General features: G+C 38.5%; 1 protein-coding gene across 2 annotated transcripts in view; it reads left to right on the top strand.

Annotated features, from left to right (window-relative positions):
* BRCA1 (BRCA1 DNA repair associated) overlaps positions 1-17,600 on the top strand; it is a 41,263-nt gene extending 23,663 nt beyond the window's left edge. The window contains exons 5-15 of one of the 2 annotated variants that reach the window (XM_067541416.1): positions 1,623-1,755; positions 3,298-3,491; positions 4,027-4,361; positions 6,809-6,896; positions 8,716-8,793; positions 9,247-9,287; positions 11,063-11,146; positions 11,712-11,766; positions 14,400-14,473; positions 15,075-15,135; positions 17,506-17,600. In XM_067541416.1, the coding sequence (XP_067397517.1) occupies positions 1,623-1,755; positions 3,298-3,491; positions 4,027-4,361; positions 6,809-6,896; positions 8,716-8,793; positions 9,247-9,287; positions 11,063-11,146; positions 11,712-11,766; positions 14,400-14,473; positions 15,075-15,135; positions 17,506-17,519 (1,157 nt within the window). In that variant the 3' untranslated portion in view covers positions 17,520-17,600. The other variant, XM_067541417.1, reaches the window with a different exon arrangement.
* The last annotated feature ends 1,990 nt before the right edge of the window (positions 17,601-19,590 follow it).

Raw genomic sequence — 19,590 nt, 5'->3', positions numbered from 1 at the left:
GACCAAAGAGCTAGGGGCAGTGGGGTCAGGCAAAGGCTCCAGGGCACAGGTGGGGGAGCAAGTTACACAATATCAGGGAGCAGTACAGCCTGCATAAAATGAAAAAAGATGCAAGGAAAAGATGACCAGGCTGAATCACTGAAAATCATCCTTTCAGAAACTTGGGTTTTAGAGCTTTACAAATATCAAGGTGTCTAAGGGCTTGTCTAAGCGGCCCTGCAGCTTGGACTACAGGAGTGTGAACTGCAGTGCACACCAAAGTGCTGTGCTGTAACTACCTCCCATGGATGCTGCTGGTGCGAAGTACAAGGTACTTTGTTCACATTAATGTGGTCCCTTTGGAAACATTAGTGATAGTGATGGAGAATGGAAATTCCAATTGCAGATGTGCCTGGAACATAAGGCTTTTTAAGTACTATTGTTCTGATTTCATAATCCTTTGCTTTTTCCATATGAACAGTATTCAGCTGTTGTGTGAGCAGTCCCTTTATGTGTTGAGTTGAAGTTCTTTATCAAGTAAAATCCTGTACTTTAATCACATTAATTATACAGCTAAACACCTCGTATATCTCTTAATTGACGTGTGTGTTGGCAATGGAGGACCTAATTCTGTATGAGAGATGCATTGTTCCTGATGGAGCTAACTTTTAAATGAGTGTTTGTGTGACATTTCTAAATCCAATAAGCCAAACTCATAAAATAACTATAAATACTGTGTTTGAGGATTAAGTCAGAAAATCAATTGTTAGTTTCCCTCAGGCTAGAAAATGACTTGAAACAATTTAATTAATACAAACCTTGTTTACATTGTCATGCTAGAATATGGATTTCAGGCTTTCTCATAAAAGCATAAAACTGATTACAATTATTGATGGTTTGTTAAAAATTACAAGCATCTCCCAGCCATTAAGTATTTGTCTTTCTAAAACACTGGTGAGTAGAGACGTATTACTATATTTTTGAGGCTTTATAAATAAAAAGTGTATAAAATAGCAGAATTTTTGCCTTGGGCCTATTTGATGTAGCTACTTTTCCGTACTATTTCATCATTAGTTCCATTTAGTGCACCAGTTGACACCTTGTTTTTGTAAATGATTGAATATATGAAGTTTGCTATGTTTCAGATGGGTTTGTATTTTATACACATTTTTATTTGGGAGCATTGGAATTTTATAGTCTGTAAAATGTAACTGTTTCTCTTTTGCAGGGGTCAAAAATTAATATGGCTCTGTTTTTCATGGTTAGTGCTGCATTGTAATTCAGCAGAATACTGACAGTTGTGTAAGAACTAATCTCATTTCACTGTTGTTGGCAGCAAAATATGCTCCTGACACTATGGTTCACTCAAACCATCTATCTTTTGTATGTATCTGTGTGTACTTAACCTAGAAAATTGTTCTTTTTCAGTCATTCTGCTGGTGGATAACAGTTACATACACCTGCTGCTTTACTTGATACATTCTGTGTGTTTTTTATCTGGAATACTTTATCTTTTAAAACAAATCTGATTTGTCTCAAGGTTGCTGCTTTAAAGAAATATTTGAATTCATAGCCTAAGAACAGGGTTGTGTTTTTATTTCGCTTACATTTTTGTAAATGTTGTTGTTGTTTTTCTTTTGAAGGAAAAGCATTAACTTCAGAAGTAAATATTGAAAACCACAAAATCAGCAATTCAAAGGGACTTTCAGCTGATGAACTCCACATAATGCCAAGTGATCATTCCAACAGTAAAATCAAAGAGCTAGAAGAAGAAGGGTAAATGCTTTTTGTTTGTCATTTATGGTCTATGAACAATTAGCCTCTTGAAGCAGAAGAACTGTATTTTGTGAGTATTTCCTTGATGGGAGATTCCATCTCTAGCCAAAATAATCTGGTTTTTTTCTATTTATTTAGATTTCATGTAGTTTATTCTGTCATCTATATTTAATGACAAATATACAAACTGTTTTGGTGATGTAGGATTAATCCTCTTGCACATAAGCATACAGGAAACCTAAATTTAGAGCAGACTTGTTGTTTCCATCATTCAGGATAGAGAAGTAGGGGCTGTTCTTGTGTTGGCTATGTACCAGTGTGACCTTGCAGCTTCTTTTCAAGGCCCTCAAGTCTATCAGTTCAAGCAGTAGGGATAAAATCCTGTCCCTACTTGTTAATGATTGACTTCATTGGAGACCGGATTTAACTACAGGTGTACGTTTCCACAGAAGTGTGGCTAGTTTATGGACGATCCATATTGTATTGTGCTCTGAAGTCATTTATGGCCAATGCCTTTAGTTAGTAGAAAAGAGAGAGCTTGGCTTGGATTTTAAAATGAAGACTGAGTGGACTGGCAAGAGAACACTGCACAAATAATTGAAGGGCATAAACATCAAGGAAGGAGAAGAATAGTTCAGGTTGATCTGAGGAATCTTAATTACGAGTTTCAGAATCAAACCAAGCAAAGGGGAAAACCTCAAGCCAAATATCATGAAAACCTGTTCTAGCAGTGAGATTTGCTAATCTGGAATAACAAAGCCCCATTATTTAGATCCTTTAAAACTGGACTGTACAAAGTACTAGAAAAATTGTAGGGAGCAACTCTTTATTGGTCTTTGGCAGTGGTTAGTAGGTCTCTTCCAGCACTGATTTCTATGATGTATGCTCAAAATTAAAATGTTTAAACTAAAATTACTGGCAGATATTCAATGTTTGCAATAAGATGTAAGCATAGGGAAGACAACCCTATTCTATGTAACTCAATGCAGGAAGATTGTTTATTCAGTCACCCTTGTTTAATTACTGTTCAGTGGTCGGTTGTGTGTTTCCTAAATATAAACAAACATTGCGTGTGTCAGTCAAAGACATCTGGGAGATTAAATAGGAACATGAAGTATTGGTTGGAGGTAGAGGAGAGAAGATAAATTGGTACAGTGGAATCAGAAAATATTTCTGTTCTCTTGCAGGAGATCCAGGTTCTAGCATAGTTTCTGGAACCTAGATGCACAGAATAGAGACCAAAATTGTTTGTTTCATAAGGCAGGATAGTTTGGTGAAACACAGCTAGTATGATGTTAAACACCAAGCTATTAGTATTTATCCTTTGGGATTAGTTTCAGGAAAGTTTGTGATAGTTTAAAATATTTTAAAAACTGCATGTCGACATGTTAACCAATTTAAAGTCAGCAGTACTGCTTTTTTGCCTTCATACCACTTCTGTTGTTAATTATTCCCCAACACTTAATTTCACTGTTGCTATCCAATGTCTCTTATAGCTAAGGAGATTATAAATTGTCCCTTTTTTTTCCCTCCTATTTCAAGGTCACCTGCTTTACAACTTTCCCCTCCTAAATCCCAACTATTAAAAAAAGAAGCTCTGGAGCAAGGCCGCTGGTGCCAGAGCCTTTGGAAAGCCAAAACTCCTTCTCAAGAGGGAAAATGTCAGCGGGTTGGTGTGGCAATGCTGCTGGAACAAGAGGCAGTGAAACAGTTTAATCAGTATAGAATTGAACCAGGTAACACTTAGGATCAATCAAATCCAACACATGCATTTTGGCTTCTACTTTTACCTAGTTACTGGTCTGGTTTATATATCAATAATGAGAGAGATCATAAAGGACATGCGTTTAAATTAACTAACTATATTTAGTGTTTTCTTGTCAATCAAGAGACTTTTAATCTATTGAAACATTGATAGTTCTTTAGCATCCCATGCTCCCTAAAGGTGCAGTTTGGGAGAGGGTAGTGCTCTGATGCCATAATGGATTTTAATGTTTTAGTCTCAAATTCATAGTATTCTCAGGAAATGCTAATTGTATACTGAAAGACTTTACAGGTGTTTGAGCATGTTAGCTTTCTATCAGGAAAAGTTATGATTCCTGATGATTTTAAATAATGAATGAGGTAAAAGTGAAGTAGTGAATAACTAAGCAGAGAAAATGACTGTAGCCTATAAATTTAAAAGATGGAGCAACAGCCTCCAACATTTCTGCAATGAGAAACTAATTAAAGATTGGGACTGTTTCAGTGACTGATTCCTCTTTCCTTCAGAAAATGCATCTGAGCAGGAATTTGGAACAAAGCTAAACAGTGCAGCTGTCTTCTCCAGTCCCTGTGGAAATGAGACCAGGACTCCAAACAGCTCTCCCTTGAAACTTTCTGAAAGACTTATCCATTGTCAAACTGCAGAATCAACAAATAGTTCTGCCATATCTTGGAATGTTAATAATGGGAAGCCTGCTCAGGGCTGTACGCAGGAGAGAAGGGCATTTTCCTCTGCATCTGCTCTGCACACTAGAGCTGGAAAAGAAAATGCCAAAAACCTGGTTGTGACCCGCAGGGGACAAATGTCAATTGTGGCATCAGGTCTGAACCAGAGTGAGCTTGTAAGTGTATTTCTGTATCTTTGTCAATCTGCTGTTCATATACATGTACCATGACCCCTGTGATCCTAAATAACATTTTAACCTCTCTGTGAAGAGATTTATATGCAACAAAACTTAATTTGACATGATTACCCATTAATAATACCAGAGTATTTGAAATTAGATACTGCCTTGTTTGCCAGTACTAATAAATATGGGGGTTTGTGTGTAATGATGCAATTAAGTGGGATTCAGAGCTTCTAAATGAGTTGGAAAGCCATTCGCATCAGCAGGCAAAAAGAAGATTCATTGTTCTAAAGCAAGGGAGACTCTCACCTCAAAGAGCATAGTTCTTTTTATACATTCGAGTAGACTCCTTGCAAGTTTTAGAGGGGTATAGCAGTAGCTAGAGCCAGGTATGATGCAGACAAGTGCAGCACAAGTGTTCCCACGGTGCTCTGCCAATGCAACTCCAATCTGACCTGCCACAGCCCTTGTTATTCCAGTCCTGGGGCAACTTTCCCATCACCCAGAGCTATTTAAAATACTTTATCTCTGACTTGCAGAATTGCTTGCTATTCATGTAGATTACTTAGACCCCAGTTCAGAAAAGCACACAAGTATGTGCTAATGTCCTGTTGACTTGCATTCTTAAAGTTAAGCATGTATTTAGTGTGGTCTTGAGAAGCATTGATTTCCTTAGTTAGGTTCTTAATCTCTTCTGCATGGAGCCTACTAAACTGCAGCGATTTTGTGATATGGACAAACTCATGCTGGAAATTAGAATGTAGTTCTCAAATTTTAAGATCTAGTGTAACCTGTAAAAATCAAAAGAATTTGATCAGCTACGTAATTTTAACATGTTACAATGGATTCATACTCTGATGTATATTTAAAACCAATCTACATACACCACAGTTGGAGAAGCACTGCTGTAAGTAATCAAACTGACTTTCTGAACCAGTCATCACTAGTGTAAAATCGTATCTCAGCTGTCTGCAACCTCTGCAGAAAATTGGTGATGTTATGATTTGGCATGCTGCGCTTACAGTACCTTCCTCCGGAGTTTAAATGTCTTGAGCGCATAATTCACAAGAGACTCAATAAGCTGCAGCCTCCCCATGATTTGCACTTGATACTCAGTGGTCTGATGGCCAAAGCTGTCCTTACAATCACACAAAGTGCTTTCAACTAGTGTATCTGAGCTGAGCAAACCACTTGCTTAACATTTTTAGTATATTTTACTCCGTTATTATGCAGCTGCTACCCAGACATCGGATCTATTGTACTGGTAATTGCAGAGAATTCAGTTACTTAAAAATTCCCTTTACTGTTTGTTCTAGTGCTCATCTCTTCAGGAAATGGTCTAATAAAGCAAGAAGTTTATTAGCTAGACTGGCAACAACTAGCTTCTAAGTTGCAGATTATATCACTAATGGCTAGTGTACATCCTAGTTTTAAGTTGTGAGAGAAACTTTTGGTGTTTGGATTTGTTGAAATGTGATAAACTTCTTATGAAAGCTGTTGACTACTGTATTACCCATGAATAATTTTAAAACTTTCGTTAAGTTGCCCTTTTCAGTGCTTTTGATCGAACTCTGTTCCTTCGTGAGGATTTCAGCAATTAATTCTAAATTTGCTAATGATCCTGGTATAGAAAAGTGGTATGGGGACACCATTGCCTATTCAGCCTAGCTTTCCCTGAGTCATGTAGACTGCTGGATGAAGCAGCATGAGAGAAATAACTTAATATAATTACAATATTTCTACAATATAAAAATACTAATTTTGATGGCATTTGTTGGTAAATAGTGGCTTCTGACAAAGAAAATTTACCAACCAATAGTTATCAGTTATGATGCTTGGAGGAGGAACAGATCTGAGTAATTTCTTTTACTGCATGGCCATTGATTTTTTTTATTTGGTTAATAGATAACTGGAAAACTCTAGCTTTCTACAACAATGAACATGCTAGTTAAATCCTTCTTTGTAAGCAGGTTGAAATGGATGGTTATATCACTGATCTTTCACATCATCTTGACTTTTTGTTTCAAAACTTTCATGTTTTGTAACCATCAGAAGTTTGAATATTGGCTTAATGCCTTAGACAACTGCAGCATGTTTCCCTTTCACTTAGTTCATAAATTACTGATTGATCTGAATTATAGTAGAGTAGAGTATTGTTTACTTGAGTCTATGTAAGCCTATCAAATAATTTCTGTTGTTAAAGGCAAAATTAATGTGATTTTTGAAGTAATGGTTGTGTCTATGTGCCTGTTGGCATAGAATATCTCCATTTATTTCAAAGTCCTCTGCGCTTTATGTTGTACTTACAATTTCCACTGATATATTTTAATTCTTCAGCTGTATTAGAAAGTTAATCTTGTAATGTGGAAACTCCTGTTCAAAGCCAGAGATGTCTAATGTTCCGATTAATTTTTTCTAATTCAATATTTATTTGCTTTCAGTTACTGGTGCAGAAGTTTGCCAGGAAAACCCAGAGCACTTTATTTAATCAAATTACTGAAGGAACAACCCATGTCATAATGAAAACAGGTGTGTTGGAAGCTTTGTGAACAAACCAGATATTTAATGCCACATAAAACACTAACTCCAGGCTAAACAAAAAGCACGTTGACTGTCATTCAGTATGATGGTTTGAAGAAGTTTGATTAGGATGTGGGATTTACAGTCCACTGCTCTTTTATTCTGTATCAGAATTTGTGTGATCCCGAGACTAATCCAAAACTTGACCCATCTGTCTTTTATCCTATTTCATGAAGTCCAGGTGAGAAGTTTCTATTTTGGTTGCTTGTTTATATGGTATCCTTGACGTGGTTACAACTAAGATTTGAAATTGATATGTCATTAAGATGAGCAGTTGATGTCATGTCTGTAGATTTAAGAAGGTGTCAGTAGCATGTTGATGTCAGATAATTCACAACCAACCAAAGGAAGAGCCAGACATTCCCTTTTTTATTAATATTTAAATCCTGGAGAAAACAGCAACATTGGGTTGGGTTTTTGTTTTTGTTTTTTAAAGCCACTTAAATTCTTTCTCCAAAATCCAGATAGTCTGATGTAATCAAAAGTAGACCAAAACTGAATTTTATTTGGCTTTCTAATAGTAGTTGAGAAAACAAATGGAGGCCATACTTCAATTGGAACAAAATAACAGCATCACAAGTTCAGGTGTACTTTCCATAGTACATTAGCTTTCAGAAAGTAAAAGACACACAACTTTTTTTTTATTGAAGCACTTAAATGCTTTTTGTTCTTTAGTAGAGTTCGCTCATCTCTATTAAAGACTTGAATAAACTTTATATAAACTTTAGTACACAGAATTGCTTCAGATTTTAAAAATGCCAATCAAACTCTCTAATATTGATTGGATTTAAGGAGGCATCAAACCTCTCTGTTCAAAGCATTCGTTATTCTCAAAATGTTAAATGACTTGGCATAGGTTAGTTTTAAGCTCCTTACTAAATCTACTTTATCAGCAGATGTTAAACAAAAACTTTAAAAATTAAAATGTAATGTATTTTAAGAGCTGCTGCTGGCAGCTGATATGCTGCGTTACAGGATTTAGTTATTTATAAATATTAAAATCTACTCTGTCCTTAGTTTTGCTTCATAAGAATATTTCAAGATGCTTCAAGATCCAGAAGTGACTGTTCATATCAATTTTAAAAAACTGATGTAGAAAGGGAAAAAAAGTCTTTATCATTTTAATCCATTAGATCCTCAGCATACTCTTTTTGTTCCCTCCTTAGGAAAGCCACAAGAAGAGAATGCAAAGGCTTTGAATGTTTCACTTGCATACAAATTCAGTTTTGTATTTTGACTGGTGTTTTGTGCCTTTCCAACTTCTCTGAGCTCAATTCAATAAGTAACGAGGGCTAGAGGGTGGGTGTATAGTCAGACTCTCCACTGACTAGGTTCCTCCCTTCTGGCAGACCCAGGAGGGGAGGAGTGTTAGGACATTGGTACTTTGAACCCCCTTGCAGATGCCTTTGTCAGTGGTGTCAATGGGATGGATCACTTGATGATTACCTTTTCTATTAATTCCCTCTGAAGCACCTGGTATTGGCCACTGTTGGAAGACAGGATACTGGGCTAGGTGGACCATTGGTCTGACCCAGTAGGCCGTTCTTATCATAGAATATTAGGGTTGGAAGGGACCTCAGGAGGTCATTTAGTTCAACCCCCTGCTCAAAGCAGGACAAACCCCAACTAAATCATTGTGTTCTTATGTGTCATTGAGTAGTTTTTCTGGTGACCTATCACTTTAAATACAAATCAACTTTCAAAGTTGCTTTGTTATTTAGATGGCAAAACTGAAAGTGATCCCTATATATTTCTACTTAATCTGCAGATACGGAGCTAGTGTGTGAGCGGACACTGAAATACTTTCTGGGCATTGCAGGAAGAAAATGGGTAGTTAGCTATGAGTGTAAGTATAATACTCTTTAGAGCAGCTTCATGTCCCCCAATCCCCACCCCTTTTCCTAGTACCACATACTGTTCCATCGGAATAGTTAGACATGTAACGATAACACTCATTCATTCAAATCACCTCAAGTGATTTCTCCCAAAGAAATAAACTTTCTCTTCATAACTTAGATTTTTAGGATCTGTGTTAAATTTTATTTATGTAAATGCTAAGTTACCTTTATTTAAAAAAGAAAATTAGACTAAAATCTATAATGTGCTGGAAGCACTTTCAGGCCCTGTATAATATTTAAATCAAAAAATCAATTTTGTTCAAATTCTGAATAATTTGTTTCCCTCATCAGTACAAAATGTCTTAAGAGTTTGAGGTGGCTGCCAGATTAGGCTGTTGGTGCTGAACAGATCATCTTGCCTGATGTAATGCGACCTGTTCTTCTCTGCTCTTTTTATTTAGGGGTTGTTCAGTCTTTTAAGGAAGGAAGGATACTTGATGAGGTGGGTCTGATGTCTTAAGAGTAAAATGCTAAATATGTCAGTTGCACTAGCATCCAAATAGTATGGCAATGAGCGTAGTAGTCATGTTTGAGACAGATATATGTTCATCTGATATCCACCATAACCCCCAAATCCTTTTCAGAGTCCCTGCTTCCCAGGATAGAGTCTCCCATCTTGTAAGTATGGCTTACAATCTTTAGCCATATTAAAACACACATTATTTGCTTTCACAGAGTTTACCAACTCATTCAGATCACTCTGAATCAGTGACCTGTCCCCTTTGTTGTTTACCATGCTCTCAATTTTTGTGTCATCTGCAAATTTTATCAGTGATTTTTTTTTTTTTTTTCTTCCAGGTCTTTGATAAAAATGTTAAATAGCAAAGGGCCAGGAACAGATCCCTGCAGAAATCCATGGGAAATATACCTGTTCACTGACAATTGCCCATTTACAGTTAAATTTTGAGACCTGTCAATTAACCCGTTTTTAATCCATTTAATCCATATTAATTGTATTTCATTCTAGTTTTTTAATTGTAATATTTTGTGGTACCAAGTCAAACCCCTTTCAGAAATCTAAATATATTTAATCAGCGCTATTACATTTATCAGACAAATTTATAATCTTATCAAAAAAAGATATCAGGTTAGTTTGATTGATTGGATCTATTTTCTGTAAACTCATGGTGATTTGCATAAATTATATTACCCTGCTTTAATTCTTTATGAATTGAGTCCCATACAGCTGCTCTTTTATCTTGCCAGGATTGATGTCAGGCTGACATCTCTATAACGACCCAGGTCATCCCATTTACTCTTTCTAAAAATCAGTACATTCGCTGTCTTCCAGTTTTCTGGAACTTCCCCAGTGTGCCAAGACTTCTGAAAATCAACATTAATGGTCCAGCAAACTCCTTAGTCAGCTCTTTTTAAAAATTCTTGGATGCAAGTTATCGGGACCTGCTGATTTAAAAATATTTAACTTTAGTAGTTTCTATTTAACATCCTCCAGAGAATACCAGTGGAATGGAAAGAGTGTTATCACCACATGGTGAGACTATATATCTGTTTTTCCCCCAACTACAGAACAGAAATATTGACTGAACACTTCTGCCTTTTCTGTATTATTGATGATGATTTTATTATTTCCATCTAGTAATGAGCCAATACCATTGTCGGCATTCTTTTCGTTCCTAATATATTAAAATTCCATCATATTGCCCTTAACTCTGCTGGCTATCGAGTTCTCCTTGTGACCCTTTGCTTCCCTTATCAATTTTCTACAATTCCTAACTTCTGATAGAGAAGAAATTTTTGAATTGCCCATACACCAATGCTAGGAGCCTGTGTAATAAAAAGGAGGAATTGGAATTGCTCGGGTTTTTTTTTGTTTGTTTGTTTTTTTAAAGCATAAATTCAATCTAATTGGTATTATTGAAACCTGATGGTATGAATCTCACAATTGGAATGTTAAAATCAATGGTTATAACCTATTTAGGAAGGATCAAATGGGAAAAAGGGGAGGGGAAATGGCATTCTATGTCCAAAATAGCATTACTGATTATCATTGATAACTTGGAAGAAAATGATCTTGAATGCTTATGGATCAACCTCCTAAGAGACAAAGGACAATGCTTTTTAGTCAGTCTTCTGTGTACTTTTGTTGTAAGGTTTCCAGTTTCTGAAATCTGAGAGCCATTTCCTGCCTTCACCCAGGGGACTCACCATGTTGGCCTTCTCTGTCTCTGACTGCTGATTCTTTGTATTATTTTCCAGTACGACTTTGAAGTGAGAGGAGATGTGATCAATGGGAGAAATCACCAAGGCCCTAAGAGAGCTAGACAATCCCAGATGGGAAAGGTACAGGCACATCAGCATAAGAAACCATTCGTAGCTGTCAGAAGAATCTCATTCTATATAAACTGTAGGCATGATACATTTCTAGTCTCCATGGGCAATACAACAAAGAATATCAGTTTTAAATTAACCAGCTAGCGGTGAGGAAATCAAAGATATTCAAGCTGCAAGCACAGCAAATAAAATAAGTGGGGGGTGTATTTTCCAAAATATACAAGTTAAGCTTGTGTACATTATGCATTAGCATAAGTCATGTACCAAAGACACAAGAACTAACATTTCCCTGAGAGTACACGTGCACCGTTGTGCAGAGGTCTCTGGTCCTTTCATTCTTCAGATCACTTCATGAGATGGAGATTCCCCTTCCAGTCCCACAACCCTCCCCTGCCTGGTTGTCAAAAAATTTCATTTGAGGACTACCAGGAAGTGTTTATTGCACCATAGCTGCTTCACAGAGCACAGCTTGAGAACCCTAACCATAGAGGGATCTTATGCATCACTGTGATAAAACAAACATTTCATTGAATGTCCATTCTGCAATGGAACCATTGTTTTTCTTGTTTTTCAGCTCTTCAAAGACTTTGAGATCTGTTGTTATGGGCCTTTCACCGATATGCGCAGAGGTGAGGGGTTTTGGATTAAGGGAATGTACTGTCGTTTTAAGAATCCACAGGAAATATCTGCAGTGGCAATTGCAAATTCTCCAGATTTGTTGCCTTGCTGACCCTTCATAGAGAGCCACTTTTTAGGGCTATTTACCGTATTTCCCCATGTATAAGACGCACCTTTTTTCGAAAAATTTGGGGTCTAAAAACTGGGTGCGTCTTATACAGTGGTTGTAGATTTTTTTACCGTAATACATTTTTTTTCAAATTTCGGGCCCCAAAATTAAGGTGCGTCTTATACATGGGAGCATCTTATACATGGGGAAATATGGTAATCTCCAATTTACAGTATAGCAAAATGAAACATACACTAAGTATTTTTTTCCAGGTTTATCTCCTTAACTCATCAGAGGCTGCTTGACTTGAAAAAATTTTTGGATGCAATTCTTTGTTTTTGGGGAAAGCTCATCATACTATGTCCTCTGCCAATCTCAGGACAGTTCCATTCTTCTTCGAGTGATTGCTCATGTCCATTCCACAGTGCCTCATATACCACGGCATGCACGCAGGACTTCAGGGGACATCAGAGCCGGCTCTGTGGGGTCTGCTAAGGGGAAAAAGTTTCCGGGAACCATGCACGGTGGCGTGCACTCACCTATAGTGGAATGGACATGAGCAAAACATCTCGAAGAACATCAGTTGCTCGTAAGTAACCTTGTTTTTCTGTGTTAGTTGCATAAGGATGTCACAAAATAGAATAGGATTTGGCTTTATAGAGCACTGTTCATCTTGGAAGTGTATCCCCAAAGCACTTGCAGTGTGACTAGAGGTCCTAATAAATACCGTGTTGGTCCCAAGCACTGCTTCCAGCACAGAAATGCATACCATGGCATTAGTAATGTGATGGTGCTTTTCATGTAAGGTGATGAGCCCTATAGAAATGCCTATAAGTAAATTGAATAAAAGGGAAAGGACTAGAGCCTTGAGGAAAATACTGTACAGTTTAAGATGATGGAAAGTAAGATCTCCAAGTTCACTAATGCACACCTATTCTAATTAATAACCTTAACACAAGCAACAAATTAAAGCATTAGAGGCCTGTAATAACTAGAGTGCAATGCAGTGATGGGCTCAGAGCAGCAGTACTTTACTTAAAAAAGAAAAAACGAGTCTTGACAGATCTGGCATTTAGGTTTTTTACTAAATGTGGCAGGTCTCAATCCTCTAAACTGTCAAATTTCAAAGGACTAGATTCTGTCACCCTTTAACTGAGCTGTACTTCACACTGCATGTAGCTCCACTGATGAAAAATATTACTTGTGGAGTCACATACTGCTCCACCTGAGTGAGGATGGAAAATTCTGGCCTGTAGTGGAAGGCCCAATCAGAGAGAGAGAATCTAGTCTCTCCTGGCCCCATCTGCAGCAGACTGTTCAATTCTTATTACTCAGTATGCAATTTTTAGAAGAATCTGCTTCATCATGGAAATTAGGCATTTCTGGCTCTGCTCCCTGATCATCCAAAGATTTTTGCATAATGTCTCCCATTCCCATCAGAGTCTGCCTTGGCTATGCAAAATGTGTTTAAAAGTAATCCTTCCATTCAATGTTTCTGGGATTTTTCTGTTCACATTTAAAACAAAAAAAACAAACAAAACAAAAAAAAACAGCAAGCAGATGCATAAGGGGTTCTCTCTGGAAAAGTTTATATACTAGCTGTTGAACATTTGAAGTTAGTTGAGTCCATTTCTGCCCTCACACAGTTTTGATCCATCATCTTTTTAATGCTTGAGACAGCCACAGGATAATTTTATCTCTTCCTAATCTTACAAAAGAGCAGTTGTGAAAAGTAAAACATATTAAAGCCTGCAATTACGCACATAAGATAAATAGATGAAGGGGACTGTAGCTTTCTCATTAGCTTAAAGCTGCAGGTATGTGGAGTCTCTTATGAAGACAATTAAGCAGCCAAATTTGTAGCTTAGCTTTTTTCAGTAGCAGAAGCACACACATTCCCATCTTTGCTCTTCATTCTCTTTCCTGTAACAAGTTCTGATTTGTCTGATTTGTCACATTTATTTTTGACTGGATGAATTATCCCCACATCTCTTGACATTTTCAGTAATTGCCACAGTGTGTGTAGTGCTCACTCCTAGTGCAGTGATGATCAATTACAGGAGCCTCAATTTAAGAGGTGTTTTTTATGTTTCTTCATCAACAATTCAGCAAATTAATGGAATTTAAATACTCCAGCTAGATTTTGTTAATGAGAATGATCACAGATCTCTAACTTTTCATTCCAATTGTAATTTCATGCTTTAGCTCTTTGAGATCAACTGATTGTCTATTCCCTGGAAAAAAAATGCTGCTAAAGGGGGCTGTCTGTCTGCCTGGGATCCTGAGGTTCCCATGGTGGTTCTTCCTGCTGAAGCAGCTGGAATAAAACCATAGTAATAATTGGCCTGTACAGGCTAGTAAAGGCAGGGTTCCCTGTTCTCTGCTTATGCTACAAATGTTCACAGGATAAAATGATTTCACTTGGAACAACCAGACTAGCAAGGTGTGGAAATCAGGGCTGGGTATCTGACATGCTGGTCCTCAGGGCAGTGCAGAACATCATTGTAACATGCTACTTTTGTCTGACTTATTCAGATGATTTGGAGTGGATGGTGGAGCTTTGTGGTGCCTCTGTGATGAAGCAGCCTCCCCTGGTCACACACAAAGCAGTAAGTATTTAGTGATGGGTCTAAGGTGAACTGTGGTATTGATTTTTTTTTTTTTTTTTTTTTTTTTTTTTTTTTTTTTCCTCCCCCTCCATAAATACTTAGTAATTTTTGGTGCTTGTAAAAGACTGATGTATTCAGAGACAGCTAGAGCTGGTGGGCGCTGTTCACAGTTCTGTGACCTCTGGGGGGGAACCTGAGGTTGATCTGTAGCAGCCCTTCCGCTCCAAGCACTGGCCTCCCTTGCGCACAGTGCCAAGATACATGCTGGTCTTATTGTATAGAGGTTCACAGAGCACTGTGTGCAGCTCATCTAACTCATTTCCTTTGAATTCAGAGGTGAGCCGCGCTTTCTGGAGCAAAAAGGCTGGTGCCTTAACTTACAGTCACCAAGTCTCCCTGAGCAGAAACTCCTGTAGAATAATCTTACAAAACTTAATACACTTTTTATTTTTCCTTCTCTTGACTCCCTCACTGGAGCTATGCAGTGAAGCAAAGAATTACCCACAGTTATTGCTGTCTGCAGATAAAATCAATCTTTTCCATCTATGTGATACGAATAAGAGTAGCTATTTTTATCTTGTTTCTTGTCTTGAAATCCTAGAACTCTACTGCTGTAGTAGTTGTACAGCCTGATGCTTGGCTCGAAAACACAGGGGACAGAGGTAAGATTATACGGAGCTATGATTGCTTTGTGGTGCATATGGTGAGTGCCTTGCAATTCCACTGGTTTGAGTAATAAAATAGTAGTAAGGTTCTCTAATGGAAGCAGAATAAAATCCTGTTAGGTTTGGAATTGGGAGCACATTCCTAGACTTCAAAACAAACCCAGTTTGTCATTTCAAGCTTCTTCCTTACCTATCTTGAGAGGTGGTTTGCCAGGCAACCTCATAGCCTGATGTATAGTAGGAAGGTTGTGATACATGAATGTAAACATGCAGTAAAATAACTTGCCAGCCCATGTGTCCTGCATGTCTCCAGAGTTGGGTTTAACTGCAATTTATCTCTGGCAGCAGAGCTACTTTCTAAAATTTACAGAGCTTAGGAGTGGCTTAGCATTGTAGAGACCAGTGAGATCTATCAAAAAACCTCAGCTGAGACAAAGAACACCTAGCAACAAGCAGTTAACCAACAAATCCTCCTTTCCCAACCATTCAAGCACCAGTACCCCACCTCAAAAATAAAATATAAAAACCCCACTTGTCTCTGGCCATTCACCCCCCTTATTTAAAAAAGACACAGCCCCCTTGGCATCCAGTCTTCTGGGCAGTGGTTGGGACAAGGGGTTCCCTTAGTGCCTTCCTCTCCCCATCTCACCTACATTGAAAAATGGATGTAATCCAGGAGCATTTTAATGCCACAAACACCTTTTTGTGCCATCCTGCCCTCTGAGTGTGTCCTCACATGTCTAGAAACATGACTCACACTGTGAATGTGTGTGCCTACGGAGGAACTGAGAGTCTGTGATTTCGACATCCTCAGCTATGCTTATCAAAGACAGCTAAGCTCTCATCTTTATTAGTCTCTCTTGTATGGCAATTTAAAGAGTTCCTGTGTAGATACTGGCAGTTTGTCAAGTGGCCATCAAACAGCTGTGTTTTATGCAATGTCAGGATGTGTAGAGTAGTAGCCACCATGTCACTGATTTGGAATGATGTTCTGAAGAGTGTTAATGAAAATAATGCTGAAATAAATGATTCCTCTAATAGAACAGCTCACAATCTGAATCTCACACTGACCTGCAGATATTATTTTATCGTGTTTTGTTTTGCAGCAATCCTGCAGAAGTGTAATGCTGTTGTGGTGACCCGAGAGTGGGTTTTGGACAGTGTTGCATGCTATGAGTGCCAGGAGTTTGATACTTACCTTGTGTCCCACTCATGATGGTGCTGCTGCTCTTCTGTTCCCATTGCCCAGGAATCCTTATCAGTGCAGGCACTTCAGGATGACTTTTAAGAACCAGGGATTTTTAGAATGTCTTTAATAAGCAATGTTGTTTCAAGACAAATTATCCAAAGTTTTACTTAAATCAGCGTACAAATTACTTCATTTTGCCTTTGTACCGTAAAAGTTGCTTAGCTACTACTGTTTAAAGACTGTAAAACTTCTTGCTTCAAAGTAGTCCTTTAAAATTTATCTAAAATGAGTCAAACAAATTTGTCACCTAACTGGGATTTAAAGCCAGACCTCCAAAGAGAAATGCTGATGCATTATTTACCATCCCAGCCAGTTCCTGCCTATTTACTCCAGGATGTTTTGGAGACATAACCATTTACAAGAGTTATATGGAGGTTGGGGCTTGAATTAACTTAGCATTGCAAGTGCCATTTATCTCCCTGATTTTTGTTTGCATAAATGCCCGCTGCATGTAGAGATGTGCTTAAAACCAACACATTGAAATATAATAGTTTTGTGATCAATGGTACATCAACTCATTTTATTCTGGACCATGGAAAAAGCTGGTTTGGAAATAGTACAAACAGCTCTTTTGTTGTCAGGTGGCACTTAACACACAATTTCTCTATCCTAAAGAATGATCTATAAGAAATATCCTAAAAAAAGCAGCGAACTAGGCCAACTGTCACTAACAAGTTAAAGTTAACTAGTCCTTAACCCCATCAGTGATTGCTCTGCGTCAATTTTAGTTCTATGTAAGAGTATTTGTAGCATCCTGATGTAGTACTAAACAAGATCCATTGTCACATCCCTGCTACCTATAATAAGCCCTAAAAAAACCTCTTTGATCCTAATACTTCATGCCTGCAAAATGAGTCCACAAGGAGAAACGTATTGCTTCTGCCTGTTGCCAAGGAATCCAACTTCATAAATATTGTCCTTTCAGAACAGAAAAAGAAATTGTTTTCATAAAGTTATATTTTTTTAAAATTGGTTATAGTATGTATATTTCAAAGAATTGTTCAATACAATGGCCTGCAATAGGCTGGTCTGGTGTATTTGTATAAAGTATATTTGTAAATGTTAGAATACTCAAAGCAAATAAATGTGACTGGCAAGTATTCTTCTTCATTGTGCAGCTTTCTGGGACTGAATCGGCCATTCAGCCTTGGCACGGAGATCCATATGGAAATATTTCTAAAGTCTAATCTGGTGATGGGGAGAGGTGGAGGAGGAGGCCAGCTGGAAGAGATTTCATAATTGTAAATTGGAATTTCAGAGCTGGAGATACAGTTGTATGTAAGTTCCATTAGAATGACAAGCAGATATTATCAAGTGTCAAACACAGGCAAATGTAGTCTAACTGGGGAGTGGTGGGAGCATTTGCCTCAGTCAGCTTATTGCTGTTTTGCCTCGCCCCTCCCCAAGCTTCTGCAACAATATTTCGTAACTGTCACAACTGCTCAGCACTGCCTCACCTCACCTTCAGGCTGATATTCCTCTTATCTCTGGAATCCACACTGGCTTTTTTATCTGCCTTTCAAAAGATTATAGCTATCCCGGGCTAAATGTTGCCTGTTAGATGAGAGGAAAAGGCCGAGTCCCTCTCACAGCTGCCCCTGTGAAATTGTTTCTCTGATCTGGACATGAGTTGTCCTTTCTAGAAGGTCACATAATAGTTCCTGCTAGATTGTCAATAGGCACAACACATGACGCTGTCCTCCCCCTTTGTGAAAAGCTGCTTTACAGATGACAAGGTCTCAGAAGCTGTTTCTAAGCAGTACCACGTGCACATTTTGCATAGTAAACTGCATCTGAGTTAAGCTTTGAGTGAAAAGTTCAATTATTTTGAGAACCCAGTTGAGGATTAGTTACTTTTTCCCCGCTTCCATAGGGTTTAATTGAAGCTGCAGCTTGCTCCTCCTTGAGGTGTACTTTACATTGCCCAGATCACTCTTTCCTCCTCATTCAGCTTGCCATTTAAAAAAAAATGTCCCAGCTTTGGGCTGGGCTCGTAATGTCTGTATCAAGTCTCAGTAAACAATATTGTGATGGCAAAACTAACCCATAGATTCCAGTGTATCCAGTGATGAAGAAATTGAAAGATTCTTGAGAAGTACCAGACTTTAGATGTCTCCCAATACACCAGCAGAAAGGTCAAGCCAAGTAAAATCCTTGGGGGTGGGGAGGAAAAAGTCATCTCTGTAACTACTGTGCTAAAAGCAAATGTTGAAGTGACAGGGTACCTATCAAGGGCTTAAATATTTTATATCTGCTGTAATAGGGGATATACATGGCAAATGTCTGAAAATATAATCAGGTAAATTCCTGAGGAAGCACCTAAAAGGAATAGACGAAAAAATCTCTCAATAGCACTTACCACTTGAGAGTGTGTTCACAGTTCAGAATCTCCCATTTCGGTCTGCACTGTGGGAAGCGTGAGACTGTGAATGCTGTTTCATCTGGGGGTGCTGAGAGCAGATGTACAACCTTCTGTCACAGTTTCAGGATAACTGCACCTGGAGCTCCTCCGCCACCCCTGTGGTCTACTGCAGGAGTGCCCAGTCAGGCTTCAGGCCTCCAGCCAAGGCCTGTCTCTGGGCACTCCCTTCTGACCTGGAGGTTTTAAGGCTGCCCAGCTCCCTGCCTTACCCTGTGATATGCCCAGCAAGCCAGATTGTCTAAAGGCCAGTGCCTATGTTTTGCTTTCTTAAAGGGCTCTGAACAGTGTATTGCCAGCAGTTAATTACAAGTTATCACACACCTCTTTGTAGCAAACACATTTGTTCCTAAGGTAAAAGTATTACAGAGAAACATAATACAAATAATAAACAGATTTAAACACACACATGAAACATACCATGAGTCGCCCGTCAGTCTAGTGGGGCCCTTCTGCAAGAGTTGGGGCCCCTGTTGGACAGACAGTCCTGTCCATTTGCTGGAGCAGAAAGAAGGCCCAGAGTCAGTTTAAATGTAGCCTTTTTATGCCAAAAGCCCTTTCACTGTCTGGGTCTCTGGAAAATGCAGTTTGACCTGGTCTAGACTAGCCTCCCTAGGGGCTGGCAGCTCTCTGGAGGTGTTTACAACTTCAGAGACACCTTCATCACCCCCCACTGTGGCTGGAGCCTGGAGGCACTGTGGTGACCCTACCTGCTGGAGCTGCAAACAGCCCCGGGCCTACAGTGATGCATAACTATCCAGTATGGTCCCTAAAGATAGTGCAT

This window comes from Emydura macquarii, unplaced genomic scaffold (assembly GCF_026122565.2).
Source record: "Emydura macquarii macquarii isolate MOO-44397 ecotype Brisbane River unplaced genomic scaffold, CSIRO-AGI_Emac_v2 contig_629, whole genome shotgun sequence".
NCBI lineage: Eukaryota > Metazoa > Chordata > Testudines > Chelidae > Emydura > Emydura macquarii.
The sequence above is the reverse complement of the archived record's forward strand: the minus strand, read 5'-3'. Positions and strand labels throughout refer to the sequence as shown.